Source organism: Euprymna scolopes, chromosome 45, assembly GCF_053919585.1.
Source record: "Euprymna scolopes isolate OS-2025 chromosome 45, ASM5391958v1, whole genome shotgun sequence".
Classification (NCBI taxonomy): domain Eukaryota; kingdom Metazoa; phylum Mollusca; class Cephalopoda; order Sepiida; family Sepiolidae; genus Euprymna; species Euprymna scolopes.
In genome coordinates this window covers 20,793,626-20,820,548 of record NC_136526.1, presented here as the reverse complement: position 1 = coordinate 20,820,548, position 26,923 = coordinate 20,793,626, and the positions used below count along the sequence as shown (strand labels likewise).

At 26.3% G+C, this 26,923-nt stretch overlaps 1 protein-coding gene across 1 annotated transcript in view; it reads right to left on the bottom strand.

The window, feature by feature from the left end:
• The window catches only part of LOC145269057 (androglobin-like), a 245,402-nt gene that overhangs the window by 133,064 nt on the left and 85,415 nt on the right, over positions 1-26,923 (bottom strand). Inside the window, exons 23-24 of the mRNA XM_080124658.1 lie at positions 21,974-22,141; positions 14,566-14,704 (exon numbers count right to left, since the gene is read on the bottom strand). Coding sequence (XP_079980784.1) covers positions 14,566-14,704; positions 21,974-22,141 — 307 coding nt within the window. The remainder of the gene's footprint in view (positions 1-14,565; positions 14,705-21,973; positions 22,142-26,923) is intronic.

The window sequence follows — 26,923 nt, the reverse complement described above, 5'->3', positions numbered from 1 at the left end:
ATATCTATATAATAATGATGCATATGATGAAGATCTATATGAAATGAAAATGTATATAATAATTATCTATATAATAATGATGCATATGATGAAGATCTATATGAAATGAAAATGTATATAATAAATATCTATATAATAATGATGCATATGATGAAGATCCATATGAAATGAAAATCTATATAATAATTATCTATATAATAATGATGCATATGATGAAGATCTATATGAAATGAAAATGTATATAATAAATATCTATATAATAATGATGCATATGATGAAGATCTATATGAAATGAAAATGTATATAATAATTATCTATATAATAATGATGCATATGATGAAGATCTATATGAAATGAAAATGTATATAATAATTATCTATATGAAATGAAAATGTATATAATAATTATCTATATAATAATGATGCATATGATGAAGATCTATATGAAATGAAAATGTATATAATATTTATCTATATAATAATGATGCATATGATGAAGATCTATATGAAATGAAAATGTATATAATAATTATCTATATAATAATGATGCATATTATTAAGATCTATATGAAATGAAAATGTATATAATAAATATCTATATAATAATGATGCATATGATGAAGATCTATATGAAATGAAAATGTATATAATAAATATCTATATAATAATGATGCATATGATGAAGATCTATATGAAATTAAAATGTATATAATAAATATCTATATAATAATGATGCATATGATGAGGATCTATATAAAATGAAAATGTATATAATAATTATCTATATGAAATGAAAATGTATATAATAAATATCTATATAATAATGATGCATATGATGAAGATCTATATGAAATGAAAATGTATATAATAATTATCTATATAATAATGATGCATATGATGAAGATCTATATGAAATGAAAATGTATATAATAAATATTTATATAATAATGATGCATATGATGAAGATCTATATGAAATGAAAATGTATATAATAAATATCTATATGAAATGAAAATGTATATAATAATTATCTATATAATAATGATGCATATGATGAAGATCTATATGAAATGAAAATGTATATAATAATTATCTATATAATAATGATGCATATGATGAAGATCTATATGAAATGAAAATGTATATAATAATTATCTATATAATAATGATGCATATGATGAAGATCTATATGAAATGAAAATGTATATAATAATTATCTATATAATAATGATGCATATGATGAAGATCTATATGAAATGAAAATGTATATAATAAATAATTATATAATAATGATGCATATGATGAAGATCTATATGAAATGAAAATGTATATAATAATTATCTATATGAAATGAAAATGTATATAATAATTATCTATATAATAATGATGCATATGATGAAGATCTATATGAAATGAAAATGTATATAATAATTATCTATATAATAATGATGCATATGATAAAGATTTATATGAAATGAAAATGTATATAATAATTATCTATATAATAATGATGCATATGATGAAGATCTATATGAAATGAAAATGTATATAATAATTATCTATATAATAATGATGCATATGATGAAGATCTATATGAAATGAAAATGTATATAATAATTATCTATATGAAATGAAAATGTATATAATAATTATCTATATAATAATGATGCATATGATGAAGATCTATATGAAATGAAAATGTATATAATAATTATCTATATAATTATGATGCATATGATGAAGATCTATATGAAATGAAAATGTATATAATAATTATCTATATAATAATGATGCATATGATGAAGATCTATATGAAATGAAAATGTATATAATAATTATCTATTTAATAATGATGCATATGATGAAGATCTATATGAAATGAAAATGTATATAATAATTATCTATATAATAATAATGCATATGATGAAGATCTATATGAAATGAAAATGTATATAATAATTATCTATATAATAATGATGCATATGATTAAGATCTATATGAAATGAAAATGTATATAATAAATATCTATATGAAATGAAAATGTATATAATAAATATTTATATAATAATGATGCATATGATGAAGATCTATATGAAATGAAAATGTATATAATAAATATCTATATGAAATTAAAATGTATATAATAATTATCTATATAATAATTATGCATATGATGAAGATCTATATGAAATGAAAATGTATATAATAAATATCTATATAATAATGATGCATATGATGAAGATCTATATTAAATTAAAATGTATATAATAATTATCTATATAATAATGATGCATATGATGAAGATCTATATGAAATGAAAATGTATATAATAAATATCTATATAATAATGATGCATATGATTAAGATCTATATGAAATGAAAATGTATATAATAATTATCTATATAATAATGATGCATATGATGAAGATCTATATGAAATGAAAATGTATATAATAAATATCTATATAATAATGATGCATATGATGAAGATCCATATGAAATGAAAATCTATATAATAATTATCTATATAATAATGATGCATATGATGAAGATCTATATGAAATGAAAATGTATATAATAAATATCTATATAATAATGATGCATATGATGAAGATCTATATGAAATGAAAATGTATATAATAATTATCTATATAATAATGATGCATATGATGAAGATCTATATGAAATGAAAATGTATATAATAATTATCTATATGAAATGAAAATGTATATAATAATTATCTATATAATAATGATGCATATGATGAAGATCTATATGAAATGAAAATGTATATAATAATTATCTATATAATAATGATGCATATGATGAAGATCTATATGAAATGAAAATGTATATAATAATTATCTATATAATAATGATGCATATGATTAAGATCTATATGAAATGAAAATGTATATAATAAATATCTATATAATAATGATGCATATGATGAAGATCTATATGAAATGAAAATGTATATAATAAATATCTATATAATAATGATGCATATGATGAAGATCTATATGAAATGAAAATGTATATAATAAATATCTATATAATAATGATGCATATGATGAGGATCTATATAAAATGAAAATGTATATAATAATTATCTATATGAAATGAAAATGTATATAATAAATATCTATATAATAATGATGCATATGATGAAGATCTATATGAAATGAAAATGTATATAATAATTATCTATATAATAATGATGCATATGATGAAGATCTATATGAAATGAAAATGTATATAATAAATATTTATATAATAATGATGCATATGATGAAGATCTATATGAAATGAAAATGTATATAATAAATATCTATATGAAATGAAAATGTATATAATAATTATCTATATAATAATGATGCATATGATGAAGATCTATATGAAATGAAAATGTATATAATAATTATCTATATAATAATGATGCATATGATGAAGATCTATATGAAATGAAAATGTATATAATAATTATCTATATAATAATGATGCATATGATGAAGATCTATATGAAATGAAAATGTATATAATAATTATCTATATAATAATGATGCATATGATGAAGATCTATATGAAATGAAAATGTATATAATAAATAATTATATAATAATGATGCATATGATGAAGATCTATATGAAATGAAAATGTATATAATAATTATCTATATGAAATGAAAATGCATATAATAATTATCTATATAATAATGATGCATATGATGAAGATCTATATGAAATGAAAATGTATATAATAATTATCTATATAATAATGATGCATATGATGAAGATTTATATGAAATGAAAATGTATATAATAATTATCTATATAATAATGATGCATATGATGAAGATCTATATGAAATGAAAATGTATATAATAATTATCTATATAATAATGATGCATATGATGAAGATCTATATGAAATGAAAATGTATATAATAATTATCTATATGAAATGAAAATGTATATAATAATTATCTATATAATAATGATGCATATGATGAAGATCTATATGAAATGAAAATGTATATAATAATTATCTATATAATAATGATGCATATGATGAAGATCTATATGAAATGAAAATGTATATAATAATTATCTATATAATAATGATGCATATGATGAAGATCTATATGAAATGAAAATGTATATAATAATTATCTATATAATAATGATGCATATGATGAAGATCTATATGAAATGAAAATGTATATAATAATTATCTATATAATAATGATGCATATGATGAAGATCTATATGAAATGAAAATGTATATAATAATTATCTATATAATAATAATGCATATGATGAAGATCTATATGAAATGAAAATGTATATAATAATTATCTATATAATAATGATGCATATGATGAAGATCTATATGAAATGAAAATGTATATAATAATTATCTATATGAAATGAAAATGTATATAATAATTATCTATATAATAATGATGCATATGATGAAGATCTATATGAAATGAAAATGTATATAATAATTATCTATATAATAATGATGCATATGATGAAGATCTATATGAAATGAAAATGTATATAATAATTATCTATATAATAATGATGCATATGATGAAGTTCTATATGAAATGAAAATGTATATAATAATTATCTATATAATAATAATGCATATGATGAAGATCTATATGAAATGAAAATGTATATAATAATTATCTATATAATAATGATGCATATGATGAAGATCTATATGAAATGAAAATGTATATAATAATTATCTATATGAAATGAAAATGTATATAATAATTATCTATATAATAATGATGCATATGATGAAGATCTATATGAAATGAAAATGTATATAATAAATATTTATATAATAATGATGCATATGATGAAGATCTATATGAAATGAAAATGTATATAATAATTATCTATATGAAATGAAAATGTATATAATAATTATCTATATAATAATGATGCATATGATGAAGATCTATATGAAATGAAAATGTATATAATAATTATCTATATAATAATGATGCATATGATGAAGATCTATATGAAATGAAAATGTATATAATAATTATCTATATAATAATGATGCATATGATGAAGATCTATATGAAATGAAAATGTATATAATAATTATCTATATAATAATGATGCATATGATGAAGATCTATATGAAATGAAAATGTATATAATAAATATCTATATAATAATGATGCATATGATGAAGATCTATATGAAATGAAAATGTATATAATAAATATCTATATAATAATGATGCATATGATGAAGATCTATATGAAATTAAAATGTATATAATAAATATCTATATAATAATGATGCATATGATGAGGATCTATATAAAATGAAAATGTATATAATAATTATCTATATGAAATGAAAATGTATATAATAAATATCTATATAATAATGATGCATATGATGAAGATCTATATGAAATGAAAATGTATATAATAATTATCTATATAATAATGATGCATATGATGAAGATCTATATGAAATGAAAATGTATATAATAATTATTTATATAATAATGATGCATATGATGAAGATCTATATGAAATGAAAATGTATATAATAAATATCTATATGAAATGAAAATGTATATAATAATTATCTATATAATAATGATGCATATGATGAAGATCTATATGAAATGAAAATGTATATAATAATTATCTATATAATAATGATGCATATGATGAAGATCTATATGAAATGAAAATGTATATAATAATTATCTATATAATAATGATGCATATGATGAAGATCTATATGAAATGAAAATGTATATAATAATTATCTATATAATAATGATGCATATGATGAAGATCTATATGAAATGAAAATGTATATAATAAATATTTATATAATAATGATGCATATGATGAAGATCTATATGAAATGAAAATGTATATAATAATTATCTATATGAAATGAAAATGTATATAATAATTATCTATATAATAATGATGCATATGATGAAGATCTATATGAAATGAAAATGTATATAATAATTATCTATATAATAATGATGCATATGATGAAGATTTATATGAAATGAAAATGTATATAATAATTATCTATATAATAATGATGCATATGATGAAGATCTATATGAAATGAAAATGTATATAATAATTATCTATATAATAATGATGCATATGATGAAGATCTATATGAAATGAAAATGTATATAATAATTATCTATATGAAATGAAAATGTATATAATAATGATCTATATAATAATGATGCATATGATGAAGATCTATATGAAATGAAAATGTATATAATAATTATCTATATAATAATGATGCATATGATGAAGATCTATATGAAATGAAAATGTATATAATAATTATCTATATAATAATGATGCATATGATGAAGATCTATATGAAATGAAAATGTATATAATAATTATCTATATAATAATGATGCATATGATGAAGATCTATATGAAATGAAAATGTATATAATAATTATCTATATAATAATGATGCATATGATGAAGATCTATATGAAATGAAAATGTATATAATAATTATCTATATAATAATAATGCATATGATGAAGATCTATATGAAATGAAAATGTATATAATAATTATCTATATAATAATGATGCATATGATGAAGATCTATATGAAATGAAAATGTATATAATAATTATCTATATGAAATGAAAATGTATATAATAATTATCTATATAATAATGATGCATATGATGAAGATCTATATGAAATGAAAATGTATATAATAATTATCTATATAATAATGATGCATATGATGAAGATCTATATGAAATGAAAATGTATATAATAATTATCTATATAATAATGATGCATATGATGAAGTTCTATATGAAATGAAAATGTATATAATAATTATCTATATAATAATAATGCATATGATGAAGATCTATATGAAATGAAAATGTATATAATAATTATCTATATAATAATGATGCATATGATGAAGATCTATATGAAATGAAAATGTATATAATAATTATCTATATGAAATGAAAATGTATATAATAATTATCTATATAATAATGATGCATATGATGAAGATCTATATGAAATGAAAATGTATATAATAAATATTTATATAATAATGATGCATATGATGAAGATCTATATGAAATGAAAATGTATATAATAATTATCTATATGAAATGAAAATGTATATAATAATTATCTATATAATAATGATGCATATGATGAAGATCTATATGAAATGAAAATGTATATAATAATTATCTATATAATAATGATGCATATGATGAAGATCTATATGAAATGAAAATGTATATAATAATTATCTATATAATAATGATGCATATGATGAAGATCTATATGAAATGAAAATGTATATAATAAATATTTATATAATAATGATGCATATGATAAAGATCTATATGAAATGAAAATGTATATAATAATTATCTATATGAAATGAAAATGTATATAATAATTATCTATATAATAATGATGCATATGATGAAGATCTATATGAAATGAAAATGTATATAATAATTATCTATATAATAATGATGCATATGATGAAGATCTATATGAAATGAAAATGTATATAATAATTATCTATATAATAATGATGCATATGATGAAGATCTATATGAAATGAAAATGTATATAATAATTATCTATATAATAATGATGCATATGATGAAGATCTATATTAAATGAAAATGTATATAATAATTATCTATATGAAATGAAAATGTATATAATAATTATCTATATAATAATGATGCATATGATGAAGATCTATATGAAATGAAAATGTATATAATAATTATCTATATAATAATGATGCATATGATGAAGATCTATATGAAATGAAAATGTATATAATAATTATCTATATAATAATGATGCATATGATGAAGATCTATATGAAATGAAAATGTATATAATAAATATCTATATAATAATGATGCATATGATGAAGATCTATATGAAATGAAAATGTATATAATAAATATCTATATAATAATGATGCATATGATGAAGATCTATATGAAATGAAAATGTATATAATAAATATCTATATAATAATGATGCATATGATGAAGATCTATATAAAATGAAAATGTATATAATAAATATTTATATAATAATGATGCATATGATGAAGATCTATATGAAATGAAAATGTATATAATAATTATCTATATAATAATGATGAATATGATGAAGATCTATATTAAATGAAAATGTATATAATAAATATCTATATAACAATGATGCATATGATGAAGATCTATATGAAATGAAAATGTATATTATAATTATCTATATGAAATGAAAATGTATATAATAAATATCTATATAATAATGATGCATATGATGAAGATCTATATGAAATGAAAATGTATATAATAATTATCTATATAATAATGATGCATATGATGAAGATCTATATGAAATGAAAATGTATATAATAAATATCTATATAATAATGATGCATATGATGAAGATCTATATTAAATTAAAATGTATATAATAATTATCTATATAATAATGATGCATATGATGAAGATCTATATGAAATGAAAATGTATATAATAATTATCTATATAATAATGATGCATATGATGAAGATCTATATGAAATGAAAATGTATATAATAAATATCTATATAATAATGATGCATATGATGAAGATCTATATGAAATGAAAATGTATATAATAAATATCTATATAATAATGAATCATATGATGAAGATCTATATTAAATTAAAATGTATATAATAATTATCTATATAATAATGATGCATATGATGAAGATCTATATGAAATGAAAATGTATATAATAATTATCTATATGAAATGAAAATGTATATAATAAATATCTATATAATAATGATGCATATGATGAAGATCTATATGAAATGAAAATGTATATAATAAATATCTATATAATAATGATGCATATGATGAAGATCTATATTAAATTAAAATGTATATAATAATTATCTATATAACAATGATGCATATGATGAAGATCTATATGAAATGAAAATGTATATAATAATTATCTATATGAAATGAAAATGTATATAATAAATATCTATATAATAATGATGCATATGATGAAGATCTATATGAAATGAAAATGTATATAATAATTATCTATATAACAATGATGCATATGATGAAGATCTATATGAAATGAAAATGTATATAATAAATATCTATATAATAATGATGCATATGATGAAGATCTATATGAAATGAAAATTTATATAATAATTATCTATATGAAATGAAAATGTATATAATAATTATCTATAAAATAATGATGCATATGATGAAGATCTATATGAAATGAAAATGTATATAATAATTATCTATATAATAATGATGCATATGATGAAGATCTATATGAAATGAAAATGTATATAATAAATATTTATATAATAATGATGCATATGATGAAGATCTATATGAAATGAAAATGTATATAATAAATATCTATATGAAATGAAAATGTATATAATAATTATCTATATAATAATGATGCATATGATGAAGATCTATATGAAATGAAAATGTATATAATAATTATCTATATAATAATGATGCATATGATGAAGATCTATATGAAATGAAAATGTATATAATAATTATCTATATAATAATGATGCATATGATGAAGATCTATATGAAATGAAAATGTATATAATAATTATCTATATAATAATGATGCATATGATGAAGATCTATATGAAATGAAAATGTATATAATAATTATCTATATAATAATGATGCATATGATGAAGATCTATATGAAATGAAAATGTATATAATAATTATCTATATGAAATGAAAATGTATATAATAATTATCTATATAATAATGATGCATATGATGAAGATCTATATGAAATGAAAATGTATATAATAATTATCTATATAATAATGATGCATATGATGAAGATCTATATGAAATGAAAATGTATATAATAATTATCTATATAATAATGATGCATATGATGAAGATCTATATGAAATGAAAATGTATATAATAATTATCTATATAATAATGATGCATATGATGAAGTTCTATATGAAATGAAAATGTATATAATAATTATCTATATAATAATAATGCATATGATGAAGATCTATATGAAATGAAAATGTATATAATAATTATCTATATGAAATGAAAATGTATATAATAATTATCTATATAATAATGATGCATATGATGAAGATCTATATGAAATGAAAATGTATATAATAATTATCTATATAATAATGATGCATATGATGAAGATCTATATGAAATGAAAATGTATATAATAATTATCTATATAATAATGATGCATATGATGAAGATCTATATGAAATGAAAATGTATATAATAATTATCTATATAATAATGATGCATATGATGAAGATCTATATGAAATGAAAATGTATATAATAATTATCTATATAATAATGATGCATATGATGAAGATCTATATGAAATGAAAATGTATATAATAATTATCTATATAATAATGATGCATATGATGAAGATCTATATGAAATGAAAATGTATATAATAATTATCTATATAATAATGATGCATATGATGAAGATCTATATGAAATGAAAATGTATATAATAATTATCTATATAATAATGATGCATATGATGAAGATCTATATGAAATGAAAATGTATATAATAATTATCTATATGAAATGAAAATGTATATAATAATTATCTATATAATAATGATGCATATGATGAAGATCTATATGAAATGAAAATGTATATAATAATTATCTATATAATAATGATGCATATGATGAAGATCTATATGAAATGAAAATGTATATAATAATTATCTATATAATAATGATGCATATGATGAAGTTCTATATGAAATGAAAATGTATATAATAATTATCTATATAATAATAATGCATATGATGAAGATCTATATGAAATGAAAATGTATATAATAATTATCTATATGAAATGAAAATGTATATAATAATTATCTATATAATAATGATGCATATGATGAAGATCTATATGAAATGAAAATGTATATAATAAATATTTATATAATAATGATGCATATGATGAAGATCTATATGAAATGAAAATGTATATAATAATTATCTATTTGAAATGAAAATGTATATAATAATTATCTATATAATAATGATGCATATGATTAAGATCTATATGAAATGAAAATGTATATAATAATTATCTATATAATAATGATGCATATGATGAAGATCTATATGAAATGAAAATGTATATAATAATTATCTATATAATAATGATGCATATGATGAAGATCTATATGAAATGAAAATGTATATAATAATTATCTATATAACAATGATGCATATGATGAAGATCTATATGAAATGAAAATGTATATAATAAATATCTATATAATAATGATGAATATGATGAAGATCTATATGAAATGAAAATGTATATAATAATTATCTATATAATAATGATGCATATGATGAAGATCTATATGAAATGAAAATGTATATAATAATTATCTATATAATAATGATGCATATGATGAAGATCTATATGAAATGAAAATGTATATAATAATTATCTATATAATAATGATGCATATGATGAAGTTCTATATGAAATGAAAATGTATATAATAATTATCTATATAATAATGATGCATATGATGAAGATCTATATGAAATGAAAATGTATATAATAATTATCTATATAATAATGATGCATATGATGAAGTTCTATATGAAATGAAAATGTATATAATAATTATCTATATAATAATGATGCATATGATGAAGATCTATATGAAATGAAAATGTATATAATAATTATCTATATAATAATGATGCATATGATGAAGATCTATATGAAATGAAAATGTATATAATAATTATCTATATAATAATGATGCATATGATGAAGATCTATATGAAATGAAAATGTATATAATAATTATCTATATAATAATGATGCATATGATGAAGATCTATATGAAATGAAAATGTATATAATAATTATCTATATAATAATGATGCATATGATGAAGTTCTATATGAAATGAAAATGTATATAATAATTATCTATATAATAATAATGCATATGATGAAGATCTATATGAAATGAAAATGTATATAATAATTATCTATATGAAATGAAAATGTATATAATAATTATCTATATAATAATGATGCATATGATGAAGATCTATATGAAATGAAAATGTATATAATAAATATTTATATAATAATGATGCATATGATGAAGATCTATATGAAATGAAAATGTATATAATAATTATCTATATGAAATGAAAATGTATATAATAATTATCTATATAATAATGATGCATATGATTAAGATCTATATGAAATGAAAATGTATATAATAATTATCTATATAATAATGATGCATATGATGAAGATCTATATGAAATGAAAATGTATATAATAATTATCTATATAATAATGATGCATATGATGAAGATCTATATGAAATGAAAATGTATATAATAATTATCTATATAACAATGATGCATATGATGAAGATCTATATGAAATGAAAATGTATATAATAAATATCTATATAATAATGATGAATATGATGAAGATCTATATGAAATGAAAATGTATATAATAATTATCTATATAATAATGATGCATATGATGAAGATCTATATGAAATGAAAATGTATATAATAATTATCTATATAATAATGATGCATATGATGAAGATCTATATGAAATGAAAATGTATATAATAATTATCTATATAATAATGATGCATATGATAAATGTCTATATGAAGTGAAAATGTATATAATAATTATCTATATAACAATGATGCATATGATGAAGATCTATATGAAATGAAAATGTATATAATAATTATCTATATGAAATGAAAATGTATATAATAATTATCTATATAATAATGATGCATATGATTAAGATCTATATGAAATGAAAATGTATATAATAATTATCTATATAATAATGATGCATATGATAAATGTCTATATGAAATGAAAATGTATATAATAATTATCTATATAATAATGATGCATATGATGAAGATCTATATGAAATGAAAATGTATATAATAATTATCTATATAATAATGTCTTTAAAATAAATTTTGGGAGAAGTTTCTTATACTTCCTAGATCATAATATCTCACATTCGAAAACAGACACGGTTTCTTCCCTTTTTTTTCATCAAGTTTTACAAAATTCCTCTGAGGCCATTGTATCCAGTGTTTGTTTATCTTTTTCGTATAAATAAAGCGAGACTATTTGAATGCAAACGCCTTGCTTCCAGCAGGGTAGTATCTGTTCTGTAATTGGTCAATTGATCCTTAGTCAATGTAGGGGAAACTCTTCATACTTAGACAATTACTATTTTTTTTTGTTAGATACTACCAGAGTACCCTCTTTTTGGGGGAGCTGGTTTTCCCACACATTAAAAACGACCATTGTGGGAGGTTTAAAAGCAACACCATTTTTGCAAGTCATCGTTTTGATTGACTACATTGAATTTGAATGCATTAGACTTCCAGTCATGTCATAGAGTAGTGGTAAGACGTCAGGTTTTCTTTCCCTTCCATCTTCGCATCACGGGTTCGATCCTGCCTGCCTGCTACTAATTTTTTTTTTTTTGCTCAACACAGACCTACAAACACTCAGGCAACGCCGAGCACCCAGACTAGTATCTAGTATAATATAATCAATAGGGCTATGACAAGAGATATTCTTTTTATTATTTTGACTCTCGAGTATAAATCAGTTAATATCTTATATGTTTTTATATAGAGTGATGTGGTTCTCGATTGATTAACTGTGTCGGATATATACTCGAGAGTCAAAACAATAAGAATATTCTTTTGTCATATTTAGTTCTTATTCATCTTAAAGATAGAAACATTGTTTACCGATTCTTTATTTTATGTTTAATACCATTTGATTTTTCATACTCTCTGATCCCTGTTTCTGATTTTTTGAGATGAGGGTTGAATATTAGTAATATTTAGATTACTCTGACTACTGTTCTCATCTTGAGTGTTATTTTTCAACGTGTCAATATTTTTGCAATGTGTCACATCTTTGACTTTCTTCGGGTGTATCTTGTCGAACTCGGAAATCTTTTTGTCAAATTCAGGAATCTGTAACTTTGCAAGGACTCATGGCGCACTAGAAAAAAAAAACTTCTAAGTTACACTCTACTGGAGGCAGAAAGTTCAATTCTCTGTGCGGTGACATTCAAAATACATTTGTGAATTACTGCGGACTTTTACCCAGTAATGGCTGGTGGAATGCAAGTATGCTTCCTCTATGGGTGAAATAAAGGATTCAGTTTAAAATACTCTGCAGATTCCCAAGTTCAACAGAAAGGTGAGAAAAGTAGGGCAGATAATACAAATCTTTAATCCATTTCAGGAAACCATGCTCACATCATGTTTCAAGAGTCAAGGTTTTACCTGATCGATAAGAGAAAGAAATTGATTAAAGAAAAGGAGACTTACTTGGCCTGCTTCGTGATTGATCCTGTGGCCGTACAGTTTTGCAGGTTGCATCGAATGTTAAAACTCTCAAAGCAAAGATCACGTCTTGTTTAAAATTCACAACTTTGGACAAAGATTGGTAAAGCGCATCATTGAAAACCTTTAAGAAAGAGAAATACAAAAAAGAAAGTAGATGGATTTTTAAGTGGGGTTTCTGTTGCATTTCACTGTTTGTCAGATGTGAAGGAATTGTTCATAATGTTCTCAATAGTCGGTCAGTCTCTTATTTTATTTATTTTATTTTTTTTACACATTTTCATCCCAAATAAGGTATATTGCCATTTAGAACATAAAGGACTATTATTTCAGACTATGTCTAACAGGGGGCTGTTGGAAGTTGAGCAATGAGATGTTTGTTCACATTACATTTAAACTTTTGAAGATTAGTACAGTCAAAGAAGCAGGAAACGGGGAGGGAATTCCAAAGTCCATCAGTCTAAAAGAAGAAACTATTATAATACAAGGTGGCCCACTTAAAAGTAGTCCGAAAATGTAGTAGAGAAAAGGAACATTTTTTTATTGTTTAAATAATGTGTAATGTTATAAAAGATGTTCGAAGTGCTCCCCGTTGACATCTATGCATTTCTGAGCACGTTTAACAACGTTTGCAAATACTGCCTGTAGATCTTCTCTGGTGAGTCTCCTGATAGTATGGGTAATGTTCTCCTTTGATTAGTCTAGATTGTGAGAATTATTTGCATAAACGTTTTGTTTTAAAGTCCGCCAAAGATAAAAATCACATGATGACAAGTTCGGGGAACATGGTGGCCATAACCCTTTGCTTATTGTTCTCTTTTCCGTAAACATGTCACTAACTCGTGTCAGTGAGTCATGTGGCATGTAGTGCCATTTTGTTGGAAAAAGAATTGAATTTTGTCTTATGGTGTCAGTTGGTCATTAAGAGAAAGATTAGAGAGATCGGGCTACTTTGAAGTGGGCTGCTTAATCTGAAAAAAAAATGATTAGATAAGGATTAGAGAGATTTATCTACTTTTAAGTGGGCCACCCTGTATAAGATTTTCCGATATTTAGTGACATCAACTGTGAAGTGGTGGAATTTTGCTGCTTATTAGGTTAGTCAGAGTATGTACATCGAAGGGGCACAAGTGCTATGAGTTCATCAGAGCATATTCATTAAAGTACTTGTAAAACAGACACAGAGATACAACATTGCTTGATTAACAAAAGGAGTTTCCAGTGAGTCAAGTCGCTGTCCTGATGTCACATGGATTGCATGTTTAAAAAAATTTTTCCAGATAGGCCCTTCATGTAATGTAATACAAATTGTGATGAGTTTTCAGGTGTTAACTTTAAGTGCTTGATCCAGATTACTTGGTATATTGTATGTCATGCTCTCTGGATCGTCATTTCAGTGAAGGGTTTCTCTTAAACTGTTCATCTCATCTTGATATGTATTATTATTACTGCATATTGCTTTTGTTTTATGTTGTAGACAATGAACAATTCTTTTCTTTACATTATATGGATGCTGGGAGTTGAAGTTTCGATACTGTCCAGTCAAAGTTGGCTTTCGATACACAGCTGAAACAAACCTCTGAATAATGCAAGTTATTAATATCAACACATCTAGGACAATAGTTTAGTTGCTCTCCTGCTATGGGAAGTGGGTCAGGGGCATTACTTATTGCACGCCCCTCGTATGTTCCTTTTCGATTGGAAGCTGAATAGATGGTCCAGTAATATTTGAACATCTTCCTGATGAGGCCAGAATGTATCATCCACATGTTGCAGTCACTTTGGTTTTGTTGATCCTAATGTCATTTCCTCAAAGTATTCCGTATATAGTACTGGAGCAATGGTGGTCCTTTTTTTTTTTTTACAAAGGCATAACCACTTATCAAGGCCAAGAGGCCACTCGAGGATAAGGGTTAAGAGTGTACAGTAGTCAATTGGACAATATAGTAATTGTTAGTAATGGAAATTCGGTAAATTTGTTAACTTAAGTGGAACGAATCATCAAGAACTTGTTTACGTTGGACTTGAAGACAACCATATTATAGACAGCTGGAAAGCAGGAGAACGGAAGACAATTCCACAGGCGTGCAGTTCTAAGAAAGAAGCTTTGTTCATGGACTCTACGTTTAGGTTTAGGCACAGATAAAGAGTGAGGGGCATTATTGATAGTGTTTTCTGCTAGACGAGTGTTTCTTGTGAAAGTTTGGCGAGGTGGGGGCATAGATTGAAGCTCAGTCGAACACTTTCCATGAAAATAACGATAAAGCAGAGACAAACTCGCAACAACAACATCTCTTCTATGAGATAGAGGTTGCAGGGAAGAGAAAAGGACATCTCCTATGAGGCTACAAAGTCTATTTTGTAACTCTATCAAGGCAGGACAAGTCCTTTCTAGCAGCTCCTGCCCAGATGTGGCAACAGTACTCCATCCTTGGACGTATCTGGCTCTTATATAGATAGAGAAATGCATCAGCAGTGAGATCGATAGAAGGATCCCACCATTTTTCCAGCAGCCTTGGCAACAGGTTTAATGTACATGTTCCATTTAAGATCAGGAGTAAAGGTCAAGCCCAGAAGCTTGTCAAAACTTGAGGCCTCCCCAAGACGAGAGCCATTCATTTCAATTGATGCCAACTTTCTTCCTATGCGTATATGTCAGATTCCATCACGAAGTATAGTTTCTACACAGAAGTACAACATCTCTATTATGTTGTCAATTGGGATGCAGGTGCGTCCCTTCAGTGAAGTATCTGAAATCAGCTTCTTCTATACGACCGTTAGAGTTTCCTCATTGCGTACTTTTGTGAATAAACTCACTATATCTGGATATACATACATACATACATACATACATACATACATATATATATATATATATATATATATATATATATATATATATATATATATATATATATATATATATTGCAAACGCATTTATCCAAGTAGCACAAACGCCCGGAAAAGCCTGCTCGTAAAGTACGCTTAAATATGATATTTTAATTCTTGCAGGTTTCGTATATATTATTATAGAGTTAATTTTCTATCAATTTTTATATATTATAAAGTTGCGATTTCAAAAATAAAAAATATATATCCATATGATTTGGGTGCATTAGCTTGAATCCAAACTGAAATAAAAGCTTATGAATATATATATATATATATATATATATATATATATATATATATATATATATATATATATATATATATAAATAACTTGAGTTCCTTCGGCCATAATCAAAACCGAAACCAAAACTTATAAAGAATTCTTGATAAAATTATTTATTAAAAAATAGCTGACTTAAGTGCCATCTGGTTGGAATGAATGGGAACATTGTTGATTATTTGAGTGATTATTATTTAAGTGAGCTGAATTCTGGATGCATGATCGGGATTTTACTATGATTGAGGTAATTATATTAACTAGGAATCGGTTCAATGGATGGCATGCTGAACTTTGGGCACTGGGGATGGGTATTAATGGTATGCCGTCTTTATTAATCTTAGGAAAGACGTATAGGTGTAGTAGCTTGCTGTAATTTTAAACTAGTTCCCTGTATTTTGCAGGAGGTATTAGGTACCTGATCTTACTGAACATCTGTGAGTGCTTCCTTTCTATTTTCAAAGTCGGATTCTTCTTTATTTTACAAACGCCAGTAAATCCTAATAGATCTTTTTTTTTTTTTTTTTTTTTTTACAAAGGCATCACCACATTATCAAGGCCCAGAGGCCACTCAAGGATAAGGGTTAAAGAGTGTACAGTAGAAGTTGGTCAATATAGTAATCATTAGTAATGAAAATTTGGTAAATTTAATAACTTATATGGAACGGCTCATCAAGAACTTATTTACTTTAGACTTGAACAAAACCATATTGTAGTCAGCCGGAAAGCAGGAAAACGGAAGACAATTCCACAGGCGTGCAGTTCTGTCAATCTCTTGAAATATTCCACTTTATCCATTAACGCTGTAACGTTGCTTTTGTCTACTGGTAGTATTATAATATGATATCATCACTACTGCGTATTATTTTATAGCTAATATTATTTCCTTTGAAAGATTTGGTTATCGAGGTTTTGAATTCTCTAGTGCTTGTCTCACTTTCCATCATAGCTCATCTCTCTGTGTCTTAGTAAATTCAATTGAAACTATCATATTTAGTTATGGAATTTGCTTAATGGTAAAAGCAATCGAAAAGTAATGCCTCCCATTTTTTATTCCCCCCAATTGGCTCAGAGGGGGGGGTGAAAATTGCATTGTTATGAAAACTGTAAATTTAGTCTCTCTGCTGCAGATATGGACGGTGTGAGACTCCAAGAAAGCAACTCCTGTCATGCAGATGCATCACAAACAGAGAGGTGTCATTGAATTTCTGGCAAAAGTGTATTGAGAATGGCTCAGAAGGGGGTGAAAATTGCATTGTTATGAAAACTATAAATTTCATCTCTTTGTTGTAAATATTGATGGTGTGAGACTCCAAGAAAGCAACTCCTGTCATGCCCATGCATCACAAACAGAGAGGTGTCATTGAATTTCTGGCAAAAGTGTATTGAGAATGGCCCAGAAGGGGGAGAAAATTGCATTGTTATGAAAACTATAAATTTCATCTCTTTATTGCAGATATTGACGGTGTGAGACTCCAAGAAATCAACTCCTGTCATGCACATGCATCACAAACAGAGAGGTGTCATTGAATTTCTGGAAAAAATGTATTGAGAATGATGAGGACTATGTAGAAAAATAAATTCCGGAGCAAAATGGTTGCTCGTTTTGGTGGTATCTCCTGTCTTTGAAGCTCTTCAACTTTCGAGTTAAAAAAATTAGGAGCCCTTACTTTTGGAACAACCCTCCTATGTCTATGACAAAATATTTGAGCCTATAATTTATCAAGCTCTAATCCACCACCTTACAGTTGCTAAACTTCTGACCGACCATCAATATGGATTTAGGCAACCCTGTTCTACTGCAGATATCCTAACTGTAATCTCTGAACATATAAACCATGCACTGAATAAAGCAGGAGAAGGTAGGGAAGTAGCTCTAGATGTATCTAAGACTTTTGATAGTGTATTGTCTCTGAGATGAGTATATTTGCTGATGACACCATACACTATAACAGACATGAGGGGAAAACGAATGAACACATATCTAAAGTAATGGCGGAAATCCTAGAGGAAGACCTTCAGTTTGTAGTGGAATAGAGACAAAAATGGATAGTAACATTTAATGCTGCCAAGATGAAGCTCCTTTCCTTTAATAATTACAAGAAGCCCTTGTCGCCTCTTGACATAAATACCCCCAACAAACCCAAAAACAGCATAATCCCACCCCAACACAGTAGAGATCCCCAGATGCCAGAAAGCCTTCTACTCTAAAAGTTTCTTTCTCAGAACTGCTAGATTTGGAATTCTCTTCCGGGTTCTTGTTTATCCAATTGTACTGACATGCAGAAGTTTAAGTGTCATGTGAACAGACATCTTGCTGCTCAACTCCCTACATAGTATCCCTGCAATCATGTCCTGGATAGTAGCGCCCTACATTAAAGTGACACTGTGCCTTGTTTAGGGTGAAAATGCAATATATATATATATATATATATATATATATACTAGCAAAAGTACCCGTCAGTGACTGGGTTCAAAAATAGCATACAGAAAATGGACTCTGATTTATGAAAGTATGATAGGTTATGAAAAGGAAGGGTTGTAAAGAGATAGCTTCGAATTTGGGGGTATTAAAACCAAAGCAAAATATGATGAAAGTAAAAATAAAATAGATAAACCCCATAATTTATTATACCATACCTGTTCACTCTGAAACACTTATCACAATATTCTGTGGATCTATATTAAAAAACCTTGTTAAACTTTGTGACATATTTCCATTCTATGGAGGTCATGCGTGAACGAACACCCCATACTTTTATTATACCATATTTCTTCAAACTGAAACATAATTATCAAAGTATTCTTACGCAGATAGATATGAAAAGTCTTTATTAAAGTTTGCGCCTATTTCCATTTTATGGAGGCCAGGCGCGAACGCAGACCCTACAATTTTATTATACCATCCCTATTTAAGTTAAAACATACTTATCAAAGTATTCTTTGTACATCTATATCAAAAACACTTGTAAACGTTTTTTTTTAATTTTTAAATTTTTATTTTCATGCTTGGGGGTCCAGGCGCGAACGCAGACCCCACAATTTTAATTAGCCACCATTCTTCCAGATCAAACATATCCATTCCTGTGTCTCGATACATTTTCTATCACTATATGTAATCAGTTTTTTAAAATAGTCAACCATATAGGGGCCTATTCGTGACCAGACACAACACACACACATACACACACAAACATTCAGCTTTATATTACAGATATATATATATATATATATATATATATAGAGAGAGAGAGAGAGCAAAATGATTGATAATTTATAATTAAAATTAAAAATTAAACATCGATTTCATAAGGAAGAACAAACAAAATCAACAAATTGTACGATCGTTTCGGAAACAATGTTTTTATTGAGATAGACAATAAGTCTTGGACAATAACTTTATCATTTGATTTTATAAAACTGTTGTGGTGGCACCCACTCATTTACATATGTGGATAATATTACACATAAATAACAAGACTCGGTTAGTCTGAGGGTGTGTTAACCAGAAGCCACCAAAAGCCGAGCCGAGAGCAGATATGTTCTCCAACCAAGACTCTCTTACTTGACAACCATTATGTAAATATACTGTAAATATACTTTTCCTAATACACTTCTTATTGATCTACCTTTGTTTGTTGAGTCTTCATTTGTATTGCCTTATACGCTATTTGGTGCAACCTGCAAACATAACAAAAACAAAGTCTCCTCATCAGCAAAAAGAGTGGGTAGGGGTTTAAACACGCCAAAAATAAAACTAGCATTTTTTTTTAAGTAAGGCAGATATCTGATTGATTTTGTTTGTTCTTCCTTGTGAAATCGATTTTTAATTTTTAATTCTAATTATAAATTATCAATCATTTTACTCAATATTAAAATAGCTCTAGGATATATATGCCTATCGAGCGTATTATATATCTACATTACAACGAACACTGTTTTCTTTTCTTTTATTTTAATTATAATGATGAATTTACTAATACATTAAAACAAACTCTGCTCTATAGACTGTTGTTCTAATCCCCTTAAAATTTATATATATATATATATATATATATATATATATATATATATATATATATATATATATATAAGACAGTAAATGAGCCAAGTTAAAGATGAGAGTGAGCATCCAATTAAATGCATTATTTTTTAGCAGCAGAAGAAATGCACAAAATAATTCTTTTAAAAGATAAAAAGTGCAACACACAAAATAAAACTTACTTCAAAATGATGGACTTTCGATATTTGTTTATCGTAGATGTAAGGGCAGTGTAGAGCTTGGAATTTTTTCCATTCTTCTTCAAACTGATCTTTTTGGTCGAAGCATTTTATGCATTTTCCTAAAGAAAGAATTACTTGAGTTGCATTGTCCAAAAAACGTGAGCTCTCCTGAAATGTACATGTCAAAAAAATATATTAATTCATATTTGACATCCTACAGGGTGAGTCACGGGAAATGGATGTTTTTGATTCACCATTTTTCACATAAGTGTCATAACTAGGGCTGTGACAACAGAATATTCGTTTCATTCTTTTGACTCAAGTATATATCCGACACAGTAAAACACAATCAATCAACCAAGAACCACATCAATCGATATAAAAACATATAAGATATTAACAGATATATACTCAAGAGTCAAAACAATGAAAAGAATATGCTGTTGTCACAGCCCTAGTCATAAGCAAACGCACGTTGTTCACGACTCCATGGTAGCATGGAGGCAATGAACTGAAAAGAAAAATCAATAACTAAAACAAAATTTACTGTAAAAGATAGACAAATAACAACAAACTAAACGGCATCTTAAGCAGGTTTAAAGAGTACCTTTCCCACTCCCTATCCCTTACGCAAGGAGCGGGCTAAAAAACATCCGTTTCCCGTGACTCGCCATATATATATATATATATATATATATATATATATATATATATATATATATATATATATATATATATATATTAAGCGAAAGTGGTTGCATGTATCTATTCATTAGTTACCAAAACAAATGGAATATTTGGAATAAGCCAATATTTTTTTGTTTTTCTTCTATGAAAAGAAACCATTTATTAAATCACCTAACGAGGATTTCTGGTTTTAACCGACCATTTGTTCAAAATATTAAAATTTAATTTACATATACAGGGTGAGTTATGGTAAACAGATGTTGTTAATAAATAACAACAAACTAAATGGCATCTTAAGCAGGTTTAAAGACTATCTTCCTCACTCCCTATCTTTTACTCAAGGAGAGCAAGGAGCGTTCTAAAAACATCCGTTTCCCGTGACTCACGCTGTACATAATCAAGTTTAACAATGTGTTTGGAAGTTAATTCAAAATTCACCATTTTTTATGTTAGAAATACAGACACGTATCGAAAAATAAACAATGTCTCAAAAGACAGGGGGGTAGTTAAAACATCTACAAATTATTAAGACAGTAACACAATACTGCGAGACCGCTTCTCAACTGACTATAACAGGGATGTTTTTAAGTCTAATATGAGCAAGTTCCTGTTCATCTGTACTCTTAAATAAACAAGCACTACTCAATTTCCACCAGTATCAATAATCATGGCATTGTCTTACCAGCCACCTGACATTCATTAACCTTTATCCTCGAGTGGCCTTCGGGCCGTGAAAAGCCGTGATCCCCATACTCGGTAGGACCCCCTCCCAACCCCCCCCTCAAAAAATATACAGAATACATTGTTTCCAAACACATAACATCAATTACAGAAAAGTGTATACATTTCTCAAGATTTGAAATCTAATATATAAACGGCTATATGTCAGTCTGTCTGTCGGTCTGTCTCCATATTTTCAAACTCTATCTCTCCCGAAACTAAAAATCGCAGAGAAGCGCTAGGGGCCTCAAATCATTGGATTTTTTATGGGCCATTCTTTTATGTTTCTTTAGCTGGTTAAAATTGTTTATAATGGGTAAAAATGGGTCAAAATTGAAAATATCGTTAAACATTGTATACATTCATTTTAGTTAATTTTTAATTTTTAATCCCTTTATATGCGTGTATCGTTGGTACAGTGGTAGCGTCACCAGCTTTGAATGCTAAAGTTTCGGTTTCCATTTTAGTTGATATTATTTTTTTTACTTTTGAAATCACGACTATAATCATATATACGAAATCTGGACAAGTTAAAATATATTTAAGCGTATTTTATGCCCGGGCAAAGCTAGGCGCCCTCCATCTCCCTGCTTGTATTAGCTATTCTATTTCATCAAGTTTAGCAACTCGTCGTCGTCGTCGTCGTCGTCGTCGTCGTCATCATCATCCAGTTTGGGTATTTAAGTTACTGCAAGTGTTACAAACCCTGAATGAGCAACACCAATCAAGGACTCGTGTCTTCTTTTCAAGCAGTATGAACCAAAGGTTGATATCAATTATATTACATGACGTAAAATCACTCCTAAAGTCAGGTTTTCTTCAGTCTACAAGCAGTCTCATGCCGTAGATATCAAGGCATGCTAAGAAGTTAGTGCAAGAGGGTGCAGACTATCCATGTCTAAACCACAAGAACAGCATAAGACATGTTCAACAGAGAAATTTATTAGTGGTTTTATGTATGAATGCACAAAACCACGAATAAAAGATTAATACATACAAAAGGCACAATGAAACAATAATTAAACAACATCTCTTTTTTTTATAACAAAATAATGAAAAAGGTTTGTTTCATAATAAGAAGGACTGCGTCCGAGACAAAAGAAAAGAAAAAGGAACAGAAAGTTCTCAGATGTTCTACCATTTGGAAGCAGAAAACTTGAAGTGTCTTCAGGCTGTCCAATCTAGTTTTTGTTCTCAATCATATAGTGCAATGGGGTAGTCGCAGCCTAGAGGGATTCAGTGGGTAGAGAGCAAGAGGAGAAAGGTCCGTGTTCTGTGGTGGTCGTGGGTCCACTGCTGGCTGCTGAATCGTTCCAGACAGGAGTAAATAGTCCATTAAGTGTCACACAGGATAAATGCGACCTGGTAGCTGACTGGTCAGTGTGTGGCCGAATCCGTCAGCAAGGGGCATTAATCCATGAAAAAATAGTCTGTTATGGTAACTGCTACGCATTAAATTTAATCTTGACACAGGTGATGACTGCTAAAGTTCGCCATATATTGGTGAACAATACAAACATGTGTTGGAAATTACAAAATAGCACAAGAGTCAAATGCATTTTATTTATTAGTAGTAGTCGTCGGTGGTGGTGGCGACGCCTCCCACTCGTATCCGAGTATCGGGTCCTGTCGCTTGTCACCAGTCTCCTATCTTTGGGATGCATACCTGACTGTTTATTCAAAGTCTATGGTGGAAAAGTTGTTGACAGTTAGGGTTGGGGGGGGGCGTTTTTATCGCTCTTTTCTTCTCCTCCTAGCCTCTTGATTTTCTTTCCTTCTTTCCTCAAAGTCCACGGTGTCATCATGTGCTGCATCTCTCCACATCTTTCCGTCCCTGGCAAATTTTTCCCATGATGACCGGTTGATATTTGTTAGAGCCAGGTTGCACTTAAATTGATCTTTGTAGCGCATTTTCGGGGCTCCCCATGGCCTCATACCCTGGGCCATATTAATAGTAAGTCTACAGCAAAATATAATAACAATAAATGAGATAATGCAATTAAATACACAATTCCTGTGTAACAGAAAAAATGCATAAAAAGATAAAAAGAAGGGTATGTGCAAAGTATGAAATAAATATATTTTTTCATGGTCTTCCTTATATTAGTTGATTTTAATAGAAGATACTACTCACAAAAGTGGCAGAATGAAAAAAAGGTAAAGAATGTGTTTGCAACTCGATTGTTTTATATAAGGCATTAATTTGCATATGAGAGAAATAGCTGCTTTAAAAGAGATGAATTTAGGAGCACAGAGAGTTCAGTGTTTGAGCACTAAGAAATTTTTTGCCATGAATTATGGTGTTAGAAAAGAGGAGTTCTGTCAGTTTTTCTTTCAGGGTCACATTGGAGGGTTAATGAAGATAAAATCTAGTCTTTGTTCTCAACCATGTAGCGATGCAATAGTTCCCAGTATAGTACCAATAAAATCTTCTGTTCAACATGAGATTTGTGGATCTAATCATGGCATTTTATACTACATGTCACTCCATGAACTGAAAAGCATGTTTGATTTTCAAAGGTCTTTCACTGAAAATAAGTCAACTATATTTGAAAATACATATAACAGCATTTTGATTCCTATTTGTATTTTCCGTTATTTATTTTTCAACACATTTGCTTATGCTTACATATAGATCAGAATTTTATCTATATGTGATACTAAGAATAGGATACAAATAATGAACCTTTCTATCCGGTCATCGCTGATGGAACAAGAATAATGTACGCCTGATTCAGTTCAAAATTCCTTATAGGTTCCGGAGTTTAAAAAAATGCACCTGAGGTTACAAAACGTGAAACCAGCAACATAAATTAGCAACATTAGGTACAATCACACCGGTTCTCGCCAGATCACCAAAGTTAAGCAACGTCAAGCCTGGCCAGTACCAGATAGGTGGCCATTTGGGAAGGCGAGGTACTGTATGTACCACGAGGTAAAATACCAGCTTGGGAAACTGGCGCAGTCTATCCTTCTCTCGAGGGTAGATGGGTTTCTCTTAAGCTGTGGTAGGCAATCCATCTAGTCGTGGCAGCAAGATAAAAAAATACCCTTGATAGCCCTGGCGAAGCATTAAGTATTCAGCTACAGACAAGATTTGAATTACAAACTCATGTAGTGAGTTAAATCTTGGCTACTACGACATGTTACTTTTTTTTTTTATTAGGGACTCTATGTCAGTACGGATTAAATTAACTAGTGAAAATTTTAACAAGGGTCACATTGAGTGCATGATAACCCAGATATGTATAACAAAATCATTGTCAAAGTTGACTGAAAGATGGGTGATGCAAAATTGAGGCAGGGGGACAGCAAATCAAATAGTAGACAAAACAGAGTTGAATGATGATGAATAACGAATGACGTCATATTTTTCGGATTGAGAGAAAAATAAGGTCTTCAGATCAGTCCCTCCGTGGAAGCCATGCGAACAAAGACACTATCAATAACCTAAAAAACCTGTAATCTAAGGCGAATGTTACTTCGATGTCTGTCCGTCTGTGTCACTTATTTCAGTAAGTTAGAAAGTTAAGTTTAAAAAGT